At 44.1% G+C, this 16,962-nt stretch overlaps 1 protein-coding gene across 1 annotated transcript in view; it reads right to left on the bottom strand.

Annotated features, from left to right (window-relative positions):
• Positions 1 to 16,962, bottom strand: part of TAOK1 (TAO kinase 1) — a 55,832-nt gene that overhangs the window by 22,871 nt on the left and 15,999 nt on the right. The window contains exons 2-7 of the mRNA XM_042835434.1: positions 9,422 to 9,648; positions 6,384 to 6,455; positions 3,508 to 3,609; positions 1,850 to 1,895; positions 1,204 to 1,300; positions 723 to 836 (exon numbers count right to left, since the gene is read on the bottom strand). Coding sequence (XP_042691368.1) covers positions 723 to 836; positions 1,204 to 1,300; positions 1,850 to 1,895; positions 3,508 to 3,609; positions 6,384 to 6,455; positions 9,422 to 9,553 — 563 coding nt within the window. The 5' untranslated portion in view covers positions 9,554 to 9,648. The remainder of the gene's footprint in view (positions 1 to 722; positions 837 to 1,203; positions 1,301 to 1,849; positions 1,896 to 3,507; positions 3,610 to 6,383; positions 6,456 to 9,421; positions 9,649 to 16,962) is intronic.

The raw sequence follows: 16,962 nt of genomic DNA, 5'->3' as shown, positions 1-16,962 counted from the left end.
TGCAATGAAACAAAACGTTTCAGTGGTTTCAACCACCAAACACCAAATCATTCCCCAAGATATCAGCATGAACATGGCACACTCAGAACAAGGACCATTGGTATGTGGATAGAGCTTAGAATGCCATTTAGCTGGGCACCAGGCTAGTGCAAGCCTCCAGGAAGGCTGCATGGTGTGTTTTGTCCAGCTCTCCATTTACACCACCATCTTGCCCTCCCACATTTCCAACAGTTTAGCTGGCTGGCTAACTCTGGTGAAATAATTATAGCATGCAGTTGTGTAAACACCACAGATTCGGTGTAAGAGATCAAAGCATACAAGGGATCTGCAAAGGGTTTTGTTCAATGAACCTGGCCTTTCCTATGAGAGAAAAAACACTTCAGTTATTCCAACATGCGGTAAGAACACACGAATTGTTCAAGCCACTGGGGGAATGATTAAAATACATTACAGATGATTAAATCCCACCCCACCACTTAAAGTTGGGGTAAGGAGAACAACAAAATATTTTTATCACTTTTTGTGCACTGCAAGTACAAGGAATCACAGTTTCTCAAAGTCAGAACCTAATTACCACAGAATCTCTTCTGCAGAGTACATTCTATCACTACCAAAGCCAGGGAATCACAAAGCTAGCTGCAATAAAGCCCAAATATACTAAATAGCCAGTAAATGATTCTTTCAATTCACAGCTCCAGAACTGCTTAAAACACTTGGCTTACCAATATGGCGTCCCCACAAATGAGTTGGCAGGAGATGCTATGGAAGCAGATCCAAAGTCAGCGAGTTTCACCTGTCCTGGCTCTGTCAGCAGGATGTTTCCTGCCTTGATATCTCTGGTTAGAGAAAATGCAAATGTCAGTATGATTCCCCTCCAAAACAGAAAATCTTCTGCAGGAGAGATCACAACACAACAAGAATTCACATGTTCAATCTGAAAAACACCCACATTTCTCCCGAAGACAAAACCTTTAATCTTTGGGTTAGTAGCTCAGCATCACTGTGGATCTTTGAACCTAGCTTGTCTCAAAAATCAACTCAAAATCTCAGCTACATCTAATGGCACACCTAGATAAGCTTCACACAGAATCACTACAAAAAGAAAATCTCTGCTTACAAATATTAAGTTTGGGATGAATAGAATACAATCATTGAGGTAAATTATCCACTAGTCTATGAGACAGCAAAAGTTTAACCACTTACCTATGGATCATATTGTGAGAATGCAAGTATGCTAATCCCTGGAGAGCACCATGGGTAATTGCTGCTATTTCCACTTCTTGCAATGGCTTTTTATGAACTTCAGGAAAGAATTTATTTGAAATTCAATATTAAAGAAAACAATGTAGTTTGCAGCATGCAAGTGAGTACCGTTAATAATGAAAACACAGACAAAATACTAAAACTTAATTTTACTGGGTCCAGATAGAGAAACAAATGTTCAGTTTAAAAGTAGTTTCCAGCATAAAATATATTCTATAATCAGATGTATCTAAACCAGCAGCTATATTCCAACAAGAGACTGCCTTGCAACTGCCGCGTTCCTGTCTGTTCTGGGGCTACTCTCCAAATATCAATTTGGAATTCAACATTCAGTTCCCCATCAATGAAAGTTCCAGGACTTGGGATCTAACTTATGGCAATTCCCACATGAATAACTGAACTGAGCAACACAAGTGACTCCCAGACAGCTCAGCTTTTGGTCCTAAACTGTTGCTGGCAAGGCAAGGAGATGAACAACCTACTGGACACCCACATTTCTCCAAAACTTCACTTCAAGAAGCTTGATAGAAAAGTGACCATTTAACAAAGGAGCTGATTTTCAATCAAATAAACACGTGTGACATACCTTCTAGTAAGTCTGATGCTGATCCTAAACAATATTCCATAACAAGCTGTATGGAAAGAAATCAAAATAGTTGTTAGAAAATCTCTAATGGAGATGGCAATTATTACTGGTGCATACAGTGCAGCCTGCAGTCTGCCCTGTGTCCAGCAAGGAGGAAGAGGAGGAGGTACAGGACTTCAATCTCAACCTGACATCTCATGAATGCCCTTTAACAAACTCCATGTGTTCAGACAAACAGCTTTCACATAAGAAAAAAAGGAGGAAGACAAATATTCAAGAATATATTGTATCCACCAGAAGCACCAAATTACTGTTCCTGAAAAACAAACCTATAATAAACAATAATGAAACGGCATTTAGAGTGACCAGCAAAAATCCTAGCAGACTGTATGCTAAACTTAGCTGGAAATCAACAGTGCTCAGCTATAACAATGCAAGCATTACTTATAACATAAGCCCATCTGAGCACTGACCCTTGCACAAGGGCAGCTCTAGCTGGAATTATCACAGCCTGCTTGTGTAAGACACCAAGCACCAACACTTCCAATGAAGGCGAGAGCATTTTCACAGCCAGTTATGCACTGCATTGCATATCTTATTTTACATCCACGTCCCCAATGTGCTACATTGCACTTAAGCTCATCAGAGTATTAAGGGGCTACTCAGGGATTTACTTACAGTTTTGTTCCTGTCAGATCTGAAGCAAAAAAAGAAAGAAGCTAAAAAACCTCATCCTAAAAAACTGATTTATTGAAGGTGATACGGGACACTACTTTTACCTTCAATTATTACCTCAACTATTTGATTCATTTAGCATACAATGCTAAAAAGACTTTGTCAATGAAAGGTGCTAAATCACACTGAGTTTGACAAGGTGCTTCCTCTGCATAACCAAATGCAGCTATTCCCACACACACATTTTTATGCAGTCTCATACAAACTAAATTTAGTTTGGGGGTTTGGATTTTTGTGGTTTAAATCAAATGTCTGAGAATCGTTAGGAGATGACAGCCAGAGATAAAACCAGCTCATTGGTTTTGTCATTTAAACAAATGCCACTACCAACAACAAAGCATCAGAAATAAACAATACACAACAGAAGAATTCAGTTAAATAGTAGAAATCCTAACAATTCAAAACATACCTTGTTTACAATTACCAGCAGGGATTCTATTCCATTAAAATACAACTGAACACTTACTTCTGGAGCACATTAAGTCAACCTGCAAAGTACTGAGCAGCTAACATTCAGTGGCACACCAAGTGCTTTGTTCAGTCACCTGCAGGTACCTAAAAAGGGTGCCAGGCTCACCTTCTGGACAGTACAATTAGATCTCCACTTTTCTTTAGAGTAAGAAAAGTGGTAGAGGTTTTTTATTTCCTCCAGTTCCTCTTTATTTTGGATACTCAACCCATTGAACTGGGCACTTTAGTGTAACAGCACAACCACCTTACTCTGCAAGTTCAAGGAAAAAACTTCCCTACACCATGTGTTTTAAAAACTATGCTTAATTTTGCTGAGCATCTGTAATGTCTTTGCCTGCACTTATCTGAGTCTGTGCAACGTAAGTGTTCAGGTCCCTCCTGGGAGTCAGCTGGACACAGCTTAAAGCACCCTTAACCAAGGCCAGAGAAGCACAGAGTGCAGCAATGCTTACCCATGCCGTATGCTCCCGCAAATAGCAGCCTTTGTATTCTATACTGTTAGGGTGTTTTATTCTTTGGAGGAACTTGACTTCCTTAATAATATCCTGCCATTTCTGTAGGAAAAAGGAACAGAAAGACTTCGTGAATCTGTTGGCTGATTTTTTTTAGTTAATATGTCATTTATTTGTTGTAAAAGGCAGAAATCAACAGTAAGTTCCAAGTTAAAAAAACTTCCATCGACACTGTGATTCCTCAACTCACCTACAAAACAAGCTTATTGATTAACCCTTTTGAGAAGAATCTCTCATCAGTGTAACGTTTTATATCCGTAGGTACACATACTGGCAAACACCTGAGATCTGAGGAAGCTCTCAAAAGGAAGCAGTTCTCTTAAGGGATACCATTTCTGCTGCCCAACGAAACACAGACCTCAATCTGAAAGTGAGGTGAATGAGTGCCCTTAAGCAGTGTCACCCATCTCTTCCTTAAGTCTCACAGACATCAAGACCTATCCCTACTGCTAACTACATCATGCTAGAAGATGGCATGCTAGAAGATTTGGCAGCTATGAATCAATGTTCTTGATAACACTTCTCTATTACTAGTTACAGGCAACAACTTAATCTGAGGCACCTATAGGCAAGGGAATCCAGATTTATGATAAGAGGAATGCTGACAGTGCAATTGTAAAACACAAAAGAGGCCAAAAGGTCGTTTTCTAATGTGTGCCTCGACACTTTCACTGCTCCCCTGGAGAAAATCAGCAAGTCCTTCAGCTCACTGCACACCCAGCCAACCTCGGGCAAGAAAGGCAACAGCTGGGAAGTGCAATGGCAGAAGTAGAACTGCTGGGAAAGAAGCTCAGTAACACATGCAGTAGCTGAAACCATTCAAGTATGGAGATGTCAACATGGCGGTGCTGACACTGAAAATGTTTTCAAGAAAGAGTATCAGTTCTGAAGTTAACCAGAGCAGAGCTTCAAGCACAGAAGGTTCCAGCCCTGAGAAGCTCGTAGGCCCAGCAACGCTCCTCAGCTGTGTGGGTGGGAGCCACTGGTGGATGGAGGGTCCATGCATGCAATGCCTTTGGAAAAAGCACAAATCCCAAATCTTCCTCAGTAAAAGGAGGCACAAATGAAAGCAGCAGCGTGGCCGCCACACTTGAGGAACTCACTCACTAAGCATCTCTCAGCACCAGGAGTTTCACGAGAACAATGTCTGTGTGGCTGTACTGCCACAACCTTTCTCATCGACCCAGTGCAAGATTGATGCTGTTGCCTCTGAGGTACTGAGCAACGGAAGCCAAATCAAGAGAGCACCTCTCTAGGCTTCTCCTATACTGGGAGGAGAGGCAATGTATTAGTAAAGACCTGCTCATCATCTCCTGAGTTAAAAAAAAGCTCTGAGATCACACGACGAGTTTAAATAAGTTAATGAGTTAAACGAAGTTCAAAACTTATTTTTAAAATAGCACATGTTCTTATTTTAAAGAGTGATTTACCCCACCAATCATAAAATCTTACTGTGCAAACAAAGCAATCATAAAATGACATCAGAATGCCCTTAGTTCCCTTTACATAGGCGACATCGAAGCTCTAGCAAACTTCCAAAGAAAACAAAGTAAGGAAATGTAAAGCATTTTAATCCTTGTCTTGTTACTTTCTTCAAAATAAAGAAACATATGCACTGAAGACAAACAGAAGTTATTTCTGAAGCATGCACAGTTTGTTTCATTCATGTGAACAGAGTATTTATAGCTCACAGTAATTAAAACAGCAGGACAAGTAGTAAGTACAAATTATTCTTTCATCAGTACACAGTTAAACAAGTCACTGCAGTGACAAAATAGAAGAATGCACAGCAAATTTAACTATGAAGTTAGAATTACTGGAGAGACATTGCCACCTTTACCTCCTACACACAGGAACAGAAAGGAAGCAATGCCTCAGTGCCTGGCAGTGCAGATGATCAATACACAAAAGGCAGTTTTTGTTGTGAGTGAAACTCAGCAGAGTGAGGCTGCCTCTAAGACTGGGATGTAGAGAATGGAGGGAGGAAACCACCGGTGCTTCAAACAATATGTTTACAGTGAAGACATCTGCTGAAAAACTCGTGCCATGATTTGATAGATGTCAGTACCACAAATAATACCAAATCAGCTGCTCGTGTCCTGTCGAGCTTTTCAAGAACCTGTATTGGCACTTTAACGTTTCAAGTATGAAATCAATTATCTCTGCTAAGCATCTTAGGAAAAAAGACACATCTGGGGTGGCCAAGAAAACACCGAACATTGAAACCTCAGAGGCCTACTTTTCCAGATCACTCTGCAGAGACAACTTTAATCCCCAGCCCTGACAGTTTTCCCTAATTGTGCTGCTGCTCATTCACTGCTTTGTTCTAGCTGCTGCTTCCAGGGAAGGAGGCACTCAGTCACACGACTTGGTGTAAGGAAAGATTCTCCCTGAATCTCTCACTACTGCATCCACCTCTACTATTCCTAGTAAGCCTCTGTCCATGAAGCAAAATGGTTCCTTTAAAAGGGATTTAGGGTTGAATGTTTAAGGGTTAAAAAAAAAAAAAAAAAAGCCTGAATACATACATGCTCTTTTCTATTTTTATATATATTTTGGGCCTTTTAAAAAATTATTGTTTCTTCACATTTATGTGGCCCCATAAATTGCACTTTGCATCTGAAGAATCCTGCTGATCTTTTCCAGGTTCTCACTGAGAACAACAAACAAATCTGTTCACACTGTATCCTCGTTCACCTTCAGTTACAGGAGAGCTCTCTCTCATCACAGCCCAGGCTAATTGCAGCCATCCCACAGAATAAACATTTGCAGCAGTCTTGATATACTCAATATGTATACTCAGATATTCTCCATACCTCATTGGACTGCTTCCCACTGTATGACATCTTCTTGATGGCCACCACCTCGTTGGTGCGCACATCGCGTGCCTGCAATGTCAAAAAGTGATGCATCAGTTCCTTCAGGTCACCACTTCCCATGAGGTGCAAAGCAAACACACTCACACACAAGGGCTGAACTCTGGAAGAAGCGCTGAGAAACCTCTCTCCATTAGAAAGCTGCTGCAGAAAGTGAGAACTGAAGCATCTTCCAAGGGGTGTGACTGCTGTACCTATCTGAAATCTGAGATAAGGTGCAACAGCTCTCCGTGCTCAGCGTCCCAGGAGTTGAACACCATCATCCCTAAACTACAAATCACAGCTTACAGCAGCAGCTCTGATTCAAGCAGAACGGATTTTCTCTAAATCAACATCTCTCCTATCCTTGGTACGCTCCAGACAAAACAGAAGCAAGGCCCAGCCCCCCTGCTCCATCCCAAACGTAAGCAGAGATGTCACAGGACGTGCAGAAGATCCCTGCTCCAGCAGCAGCTGCTTTCTTCCCAGTGCTCCCCCAAATCAGCTATCGTGTCTTAAGGGAAGAGAGATCACACAGGGATGGCAGCACGTGGCCATCCAACCCCAGGTGCTGGCTCAGACTTCCATTTGCTCAGCCCAATCATTTTGCTTACACTGCAAAATAAGCCTGTGTGGTTTTTCACACTTCAAAGGCAGACTTCCTGATTTCAGACAGCAACATTTCAAGATAAGGCAAGTTTTGTCTAAATTGGCACACAGCAGTGGCCTGTGCACCTTACAGGGAGCCTGCACCCAACGGGGATGAGGGCCAAACAAGGCCCCACCTGCCTCTGCTAAGGACATCACTGGCACAGGGGTGGGGGGGTCTCTCAGAGCAGTGCAGTTAATTGGGATATGGAGCCAAATGATACAAATCAAAATAATGTGCATGCCTGCAGTCACTGATGACTGATGGAAAAGCTGATTTTTTAATGTATTTGTACTACCACAGCCTATCAGAAAAGGGATTAACGAAATGCCAGCACTCTGCCTCTTGTAAAAGTGGTTTTCAGTCCTATTTTAATTCTGCCATTCATTAAAGAGATTCCCAGAGTTCCCTGCCAGTCCTTCTTTCAACCAGATACAAGCTGGAACCATCACTTCTATACTTTCCCTTCTGTTTAAGAGGACACTCCCTGCTGTCTCACTGATATTACAATACCTTTCAGTGTTCATTTTTGCTGGCTTTGGTGCCTTTTCTTAAGCAGGGGTCTGGGTTTTTTTGTTTTTGGGGTTGGTTTTTTTTTTTGAGACATACCTATATGTACATATATATCTATATCTCCTAGATCTTTGCCTCTAATGAGAAGCAATCTCTGGAACATGCAAGTCAGTGAGGAGCTGCAATAAAGCAAGGAGCAAAATACTACAGCAGAGCAGAAGGAGCAGTGTTAACAAAAGGGAGCAGGTTATTCTTCAGCTCCATCTGCAGCATTCCAGTGCAGTAGGTTTCCTGTGTCAAAGCTGTTATTACACTGCAGAACATGCAGCAGGGTTAAGGATAATACAAAATGATTCAGAGGTGCCAGACTTGCAGTTTCTAAGAAACTAAACTACGAGGTAAACCAGCAACTTTCATATCAACTGCAACGAGGGGTGAGAAACTTTTTGACCATTACAGGGCATCTCAGGACAGAAACCAAGAAGAAAGAAGAGTGGATTGGATGCCTGGGGTAACTGCAGCAGTGACAAAAGCAAGGCATGAGCAAAAGTGGAGGTATGTTACCACTTTAGTCAGATGCTGTTACTAACTATAATCCAGTATCACACTGATCAGAGAATGTTTAGTAGTGTACATTAGCAGATTCAAAATCTTGCTAAAGAAATTTGGCTTTGTTTTCTCTCTAGCTTTACAGGAGGACAAAGGACCCAAATCACACAAAGCTACAGAGTGCTGCAGATGCCATGATGGCAGCATGCTGCTGATGTTTGGGAATGCCATCAGCCTGCAGGTTATGTCCAGCTGAGTGCTGGTTGCACACATTCCTTTATAATGCACAGTATTCCAGACAAACTGCAGAAATATTTCCACTTATAGGAAGACAGATTTTCTGTTCTCTCTTCGTATTTCCACGCTTCAAGCCATGTGAGCAAGGGTAGGAAGCATGGCCACAGGTGAGTGCTGCTTCATCAGAAAGCACCTCCTCCTCCAGATCTGCTCCCAGACAGCAGCAGCTCATAGTTTTAAGCAAGGAACAAAATTAAGAAGCTTTTCCTAATTAGTTCATCTGTGCTGCATTAAATTTGCGCTGGAAGGTTCCCAACATGGTCTGCTGCAATTATTAACAATGAATAGGCATCTCATAAAATCCTGACACAAATGGCTTTCTGAAGGAAAATTGGCAGGTTTGGCCACACCTCCTGTAATTATAAATGTGAAAAGGTTTTTTTGAGGAAAATGGTTTTTTAATGAAGGTCTTACAGTACGCACTTGGGTTAACAGAGCAACCTGCAGACAAAGCTGCCCTGCAGTATCTGAGCTACACAAGCAGCCTGGGAGAAGCTGCTGTCCACACTCTCCTGTCAATAAGTTTTATACAGCTGAAGAATGGGATTCTTGCCTGCAGTAGGGAAGGATGTGTCAGGCCAAATGATAACAAAAGCCCCAACATCCAGGTGCCAAACACAAAGAATGGCTGTAAGGCAGCCTGTGGGGGACACACGAAGGGAGAGAGAACTCCTCTCAAGGGAGAAGAGATGATAAGGACACAACGAGACCAACAGAACTGCACTGTCAGTCAGAATCGATGGAGCCAAAATACATGTTTTAATCTGCAGAAAAATCCCTACTTGCAATGTAACAGTGCACCTGAAAGCACTGGGCAAGGGCCACATCTCCAGCTCTTCCTTTCAGCTTGTATGCAAACACCTTACAGGCACTGTCAGTCTGCAAACAACCTGAAACTGCACAGACATGCAGGAAAACACCTCTGCTCCAAACATCACACAAACATTCACAGTAGTCGCGGCTAAAATCCACGAGGCACGAGGATACTTACAAAATAAACTGCTCCAAAGCTTCCATGGCCAATCTCTCGGAGATCTGTGAAGAGCTTTTCTGGATCTTCTTTGAAGAAGAGCTCTGCAATTTCGGGGTCCTTCAGGCTGCCCGCTCTGCTGGTTGATGGCATCCTGCTGGGCAGTGAGCCGACCGACTATCTGGGTATAAAGTGCTGCCTCAACCCTTGGTTCATCTGTATGAATGGAGCCTCTTCAGCATGGATTACTGCAAGAAAAAGATTGCAATCCTTCACTGATTATCCTCTGCTCAAAGACTCACAAACAAAGCAGCAGAAGAGCAGCTTTCACTTCTTCCCAAGCACGCAGGCCCATTACATGAAGCAGGGCAACCCATCCACTGGGATGGCAAGATCCCACTGAGACAGCAGTGGAGCATTTCAGCAAAGCACAATTCCAAACCAAAGCACAAAATGAGATGCATTTCTTCCCCCAGCACCTGCAGAGAGGTCAGCAGTGTGGCTCTGCCCCACACTGATACCAGCTTGTCACCAGTGAGCCCCATTACTCCGAGTGCCTCTCCCTGAACAGCCACACACGCCACATCTCCAACCATTGGATGGACTTTCCAAAGCAGAGCTGCATGCTCATACACCATTAGGAATGCACAGGACCTTCTCTGTTCACACCGTGTGTTTGCTTTCACTACTGAAGATGTGCCTTGGAATCCATCCGTAAAACAAGAGTACTTTCAGGTTGTGTCAAAATCCATTTCTCAACACCAGGTGAAGCCACACAGACAACACAAGCAGAACACGTAGGGGTTTGTCCTATGGGAAGAACGTGAGTATTGGGATGTCCTCATAGTTCCCAACAAATTGTGTCCTGCTAAAGCTGTTCTCTGTCACCAGCAAACAGCTCCCCATGCTGCTCAGTGCCTTCATAAAACTCCCATCTGGTCAAGACTTGCACTTTTTCGATTGACATTTTATATTTCAAGTTTACCTTCTAGGTTTTATATCTTTATAATGGGAAAAAAAAAGACAAAAAAAAGACAATAAATCTGATTTCACCAATCTGCCAGAAGGTCAGCCCCCATCCTTTTTTCCACCTTTTCTGGACATTACAAACTCCACCTTTCTCCCAGCCCATCAACCAATCATTGCACGTAGCAGTTCCAACAAGAATGAAAACAGCCATGTTCCCAATGCTGGTGCTCCATGCACCACTCTTCTCCAGGCAGCTGCAGCATGTGGACCTTCCACAGCCTGCCTGCTCCCTGCTAGTTCCAGTAACTGCTGCAAGGAGAGCACAAGAGACAGCAGAGACATACCTTGGTATGGTGGTGAAGCCTGCAAGATTCCCCCATTTTCCTGCTGAAGACATGCGTGGGAGAGAGAAAGCAGAGCAGGGAGCTGAAATCCAGCATTTCTCTAGATTTCATCCAAGCAGTCAGGATGCAAGGAGATTTCTAGCGTAACCCAGAGCACTCTTTCATGACAGCCCAACCCTGGGGGCTAAGGAAAAAGCAATGTGAAATCCCAGAGGTGAAGCAAGCACAAGATCCAAGCACGGCTCACACAGCTCTGGCAGGCTGGGCTTGTGAGCGAGCACACACACACTGTGTGTCAGTGCAGAGTGTGCAGAGTCACCCGAGCTCACAGAGCACATCTGAGTGCCAGCAGAGCGGGGCTGGGGCACAGCACTGAGGCTGCACTGCCCTCACCTTCCTTACATCACACAGTAACGAACACGGCAAGGGAAGGGAAATAATCAGCTCCAAGTGAGCCCCTACCTGCAGCCTGCTACGTTTATGAAGACTGGAAGAAAAGTTTTTTTTGTTATTTTTCCTTCTTTCTTTCAAATAAGCCAACAATATTCCACTTGATTCCAGCTCTAACAAGCACATAACACTGAAAGACAACTGTTTCACATTTACAGCCCCGAAAGAAACAATAGACAAAAAGCATCAGTCAGAAAAGGGAGAGAATGGAGCGGGGGGAAGGGAGCTGATAACCAGAGCACACTCAGTATTATTGAAGGAATGCTTCTTGGACCAACGGTAATGATGTCATGTTCCATCTTTTAAGAAGCATCAGATTCTCACAAAAAGGACATTGTTGTTCAAAAGCAACTGCTGCAATCCCAGCATGCCCCTTTGCCTACATCTGTTAGTCGGAGGGGCTAGGCTTGGATAAACCTGCTCATATGGCTCCGAGTCACACGGCCCCGCAGCAGCGCGTGCAGGGATGTGGGCAGGGGACGTGTGGCACAGCTGGGACTGCTCCTGCCCCGCTGCTGTGCTCCTCCTGGCCTGGCTGGAGAGCACGGCCCCAAAATGCCACCTCCAGGCAGCGCCTCTCGGTGCAGAGCAGGAGAATAAAAGCAGGCGGTATGAAAAACTTCAGCAGGATAGCAGCAGCTGTGCCCATCTTCTGCAATGACACCGGGGTGTTCTGGGGAAATGGAACTAGAAGCACTGTGATTAGCACATTGCTCTGAATGTACTGACAATACAGATGAGTCTTAAAGGAAAAAAACAAAGAAACCCCGCAACTAAAGTGCACCAAAAATTCAATTACAGACCAGCAAGCAGCTGGTTTTCTAAATTACGGTCAAGCTGCAGTGACATGTTTTACATTCTTCCAGCCAGGCAGCCTCTGCTGCAGGTTTTGGATCCTGTTCGGTCCCATTGTGCATAACATCATTAACAAACATGGCTCAGGGCTGGTGGGCTCGTGGGGCCATGGATGGGGACACGATGGTGCAATGCCCTGTGATGAGGCCATCACACTTTTTAGCTGCTCAACTCGTCTAAAACAAATCCCACTGGTTTTCCCCGTTACCACTTGTACTAAACAAAAATATTGCCTTGCATACAACACGACAATGGGTGCTTAGATCAAGTCTCCAATCCAGCAGGGTGCTGTAGGAGCTGAAAAAGACTCAAAATAAACCAAGGAACGACCAGAGCGCAAGACTGGACCAACTCAATCCTTGCGAACTGGTGTACTGAGTGACTGTCATTACCAGTGTAAATGGCACTGATGACAGGCCAAAATGTTTTTATCAAATTACTTTCATCTGAACAAGTGTCAATGAGCAGAAACTGCACGCACACATCCACAGAGCTCTGTGAATAGCGAAGATGTTCCCTGTAATTACGGCAGCCCTCAATGCGCACACCTCGAACCTCCGCCGTGGGGAAGCTGGGAGGTGAGGAAGGGGTAGGACCTGTTCTCTCAGAGCTCCCTGCCCGTGTCATCCCATGCCCAGCCCTGTGATTAAGATGCCCCAGGATCCCACAGAGGAGCACAAGCCTAGCCCAGGTGCCACGGTTGCTGTGTAAGTAAGCCTCATGCTTTGGAGACTTCTCTCCTCGAGGTGCAGGGAAGAGAATGCATTCGGATTGCCCTGCAGATGAGCAGCAAGCCACTCGCTGAGACCTTCACTCGTCTGCTGTGCTCCTTCTCAGCCTCACACCCAAATCCAAGCGATGCGAATGATGACAAGCAGAGCCCACCGCACCACGCAAAGCACGAGCACACCACAGCCTTTGTAGATCCTTGGTTCAGAAGTTTGTGGAAACCAACACGTGACAATTAGCAGAGGCTCGTGGATTATTAGCATTAAAAAGCAGCACGTGCTGCCCATACAAATGAAGTCTCAGAGAGTCAACATATTCAACATCTCTCAGCTTCTGGAAGTGGGGAAATTAGAACAGAGCTAAATATTCATCTCAGGAGCACAAAATGGAAGCCTTGCACAGATGAACGCACCGTGAAGCTGCCCACCACCCTGCCTGTCCTTGCATTTTACTAGCTACAAGAAGGCAAGCCAAAAAGACTCATCCAATGGCTCACAAGGCCAACAGGAATGCTGCCCTCCATTACAGAATTGTAAACAAACTATTATTTGCCATTTGAAATGTAAATCTTGCTTCACATTGTAGTTGTCTGCCAAATTATACACTTAATGCAGTAAAAACTTAGGAAAATTTATGTCGGTACGCCAGACGTTTCTCCCTGCTAAAATGTACATCACACTTGAGGTCTGTGCAGGAGCCCACGGCTCCATCATCTTCAGGGCTGTGTCCTCTAACAGAGAAGACAACACAGTGAATATCCAACACAGACAAACACCAGGCCTGGAAATTCCTCTTACCCAACTCAGAGCCGCGGAAGGGGAGAGCAAATGATGACCACAAAACACAAATCACCATCTGGGAACTGGTGTTTCAATATATATGTATATACACTTCAAGCATTGAATGCAGTGCAAAGAGTTGCTAAATTTCAGAGTAATTTCCTCTGCTTGCACCCTGTTCCCTTGCTCTTGCACCAAGTAGATGGGAACAAGTGTCATCATGCAACTGTCGAAAGAGGGAAAGGGGATTTTCTCCCACTTACAGGTCAGGCGCAGGGAGTGTATGAGGCCCTGATTAAATTATCCTCTCAACACACCATTAAAATTTTCCTGAACTGCTTCCAGCTGACACCAAAAATTTCCACCACCATCAGAAATATGGTGAGCCACAACTACTGAAAGAACTGACTGAAAGATTTTTTCTTCTGCTTACAATTGTGCCCACAGCAAGAGTTAGATGGTAAGGCTGCCTAACACTGACTCAAAGATTTCTGTTCATTTTCAGTCCAGCAGTGAAGGCTTGACCTACAAGCCCAGTACTTTACATGTTTTAAAGTCACAGACAAATCACACCCCTTTTTCTTCCAGTAGATGCAGAATAGAAACCCATAAGATTAAAAAAGACAATGTGATGATTGGCACATCCAGTGACTGAGAGAGAAAAATCACCCTTCACATTGCTGTGGGTATTCCTTCAAACATCTCTCAGCACAGGCTCTGGTCCACCTGGTATCAAAAGCATCACGTTCTTGGTGACTCTCACAGTGCGAAGTCCATCACATCTCCCAGCCCACAGAACAGGCTGTGATTTTGGTCACTGGATCCATGTGAAACCACACAGCACAGACTGCTTGCGCACTTGGGTAAGCCTCTCCCACCAAGCTAACTACATCCTTCTAGTTCTGCAATCTGGAGATCTTCCTAGAGTGGTAATTAGAAGGGAAAAAAAACAGCCCAGAAATGAAACAAGAAAAACTTGGAGATGCAGTAAGTAGCATTTTGCTCCTCCTGTGCCCTGAAAGAGGGGCAAGAGGCACTGAGAGCATCTTCCTCAGTGTCTCATTCTGCCCCAATGCTGACTAAGTCATGAACTTGCCTTTCTTTTCATCATCTTAAAATTGCCCTTTTTGCTACACTTGTTCTCCACACCATGTGTCATTAAGGAAAACGGAGGTGCAGATGAATGGCATTCTTCCAAAGACAGTTAGGAAAATATTTAATATGCTGAAAAGAAAAAAAAAGGGAAGGGGGAAAGGGAAAGATGAGAGTGTCAGCCTCTGTGCCACAAAGCCCTCCTGCTGCCAAAGGCTGAGGCAGGAGAGGTCCCACAGCCCTACCAACACTTCCATCATTCGCAGTACAGAGCGCTCTGTGAAGCCCTACAGCCCCACGTGCACCCATGCAACAAAAGCACTGCTGATGGAGAAGGAGCAGAGTTCCTCCTCTGCAGCAGAAGTTTACAGCACAGAACCGTCATGAAATGCTGTTCCCTTTACATCTTTCACATTCTCTTCCATCTGTACTCGTAGAAGGAAGAGGTTTGTAGGGATGAGAAGAATTGGTACCTGGATGTTGTGCTGAGTCCTGATGGCTTTTTGTTCAGACAGGCTTTTCTTCCCCAGCATGATAAGCGTTTCCTCCTCCAACAAAGCAATCCTGGCATTCCAGTAAGATTCCTTCCTTCACTTGAAAAAAGGTTTTTGAGGAATGGTTCTTTCCTGGAAAAACCTCTTTGTAGATTTGTTTCTTCCCTTCTCTGCTTCACCACCTGTATTTTTTTCCTTGTGTTATACTTCCTCACAGAATAGCCTCAGGAAGACACTTTTATCTTAGAACACTGCTTGCACTTCTCTTATCCATGCTCTTGTACACTGTGCGGCTTACTTTGATTCCCTCTCAAGATTCTGACACTAAAATGTCCATCACCAGCTCCCTGAATCACTTACCCAGCACACTTGCTGAGCTGTGCTGCCTGCATGTTTACTTTCCAGGAACATCAGCAGCCAGAGGGTCAGGCAGAGAAGTTCCCCACAGCTCAGGATCTGTGCTTCTGGGTTGGGTGTAAGCGTTTACTGGGACGATCTGCACCAACAGCAAAGCCAGTGGAAGCACCAGTCATCCTGTGTTCTCCGTTCTGTTTTCTGCTCTCTATTTCTGACTGTTTCTAAGCAGTAGTAAAGATGACCAGCTGGGCAAGCCTGTTCCTGTGCTGAAGACAGATACTCTGTAGAAACTGTACCTATATTCACAACAGTTACAAACGTGACAACACCTAACACTTTCAATAATCTGAAAATATTACTTCTGTTAACTGCTAATTTTTGCAACATCACTCACCTGAGAAACACCAAATGCACCACAAACCTTATCGCTTCAATAACACGACTGATGCAACTGAAAGAGATCTAATGCCAAAAAGCAGCCTGTTGGGTTGTTTTTTTCCTCTTTATTAAAACAAAGCATCCCATTGGATCTGAAGTTGAACCTGCAGAACAGCCCGTGTTCATTTCTCATGAATGTTCAGGAAGCACCAACCATACCGACGTCCCCAGCGCTACCATCTCCAAATGCCTCTGCCTGTGATAGTTCTGGTATATTTATTATGAAGGTCAGCTCTAAATTTAGTAGTTCCTTAGGCTAGCAAAGCTGTGAGGAAGACAACTGGAAAAAATGAAATCTTCTGCCCGCCTTCTTTAGCAATTCATTAGGTTCAGAGTGGCTGCCAACTGTTTTCCTGCACTCCATGCAGCATCGCTGACCTAACGCTGCTCCGATCCGCAGTGCCTGCAGTCGCAGTGCAGGCCGTGCACAGTGCTCAGGAGAGAGGCTGCTGATGGGAGCCCACTGAGCCCAGGGGCCAAATCCTGGGAAATTCCAGCTGCCCATAACAGCTCAGATGTCTCAATGGGTCCAGAATTTAAAGCAAACATTTCTTGACTGCTAACCAATTCTGCCCTGGAATGAGAAACATAAGAGAATGGAAGCAAATCAGCTGTTTTGGGCTCAGGGCAGATGACCTAAGACCCAGAAACAAGCTACTAAAGCCCACAGTACAGGTAATTACCCTCGATAAAGGAGGTAATTAAAAAGCAGCAGTATCACACCGTTTCAGAAAAGAGGCCTGAAAGGAAGGCTTTCAGATCAATAGGAAAACGAAAACACTTCAATTGTGCAAGCATGGGGTTGGCAGTACCAAAAATGACACAGGATCCTTAAAATAGGATGTGAATGAGAACCAAAACTGGAGATGAAAGACCAAAATTAATGAGCGGTCAACACCACCCCTGCTCCTAACTAAACCTAGCGCACATGAGATGAGCCTTGGGCAGGCAGCTCAATGGAAGTCAGTGCACGGTTACATGAAGATGATGTCAAATTAATGAGAGAGAATCAATTGGAAAAATAATAACAGAATTTCTCAAGAAACATCAAGGAA

Source organism: Centrocercus urophasianus, unplaced genomic scaffold (assembly GCF_019232065.1).
Source record: "Centrocercus urophasianus isolate 14NV4802_14NV808 unplaced genomic scaffold, USGS_Curo_1.0 seq_521, whole genome shotgun sequence".
In the NCBI taxonomy this organism is placed as follows: Eukaryota; Metazoa; Chordata; class Aves; order Galliformes; family Phasianidae; genus Centrocercus; species Centrocercus urophasianus.
Note: the sequence above shows the minus strand (reverse complement) of the source record. Positions and strands in the feature narration are given on the sequence as shown.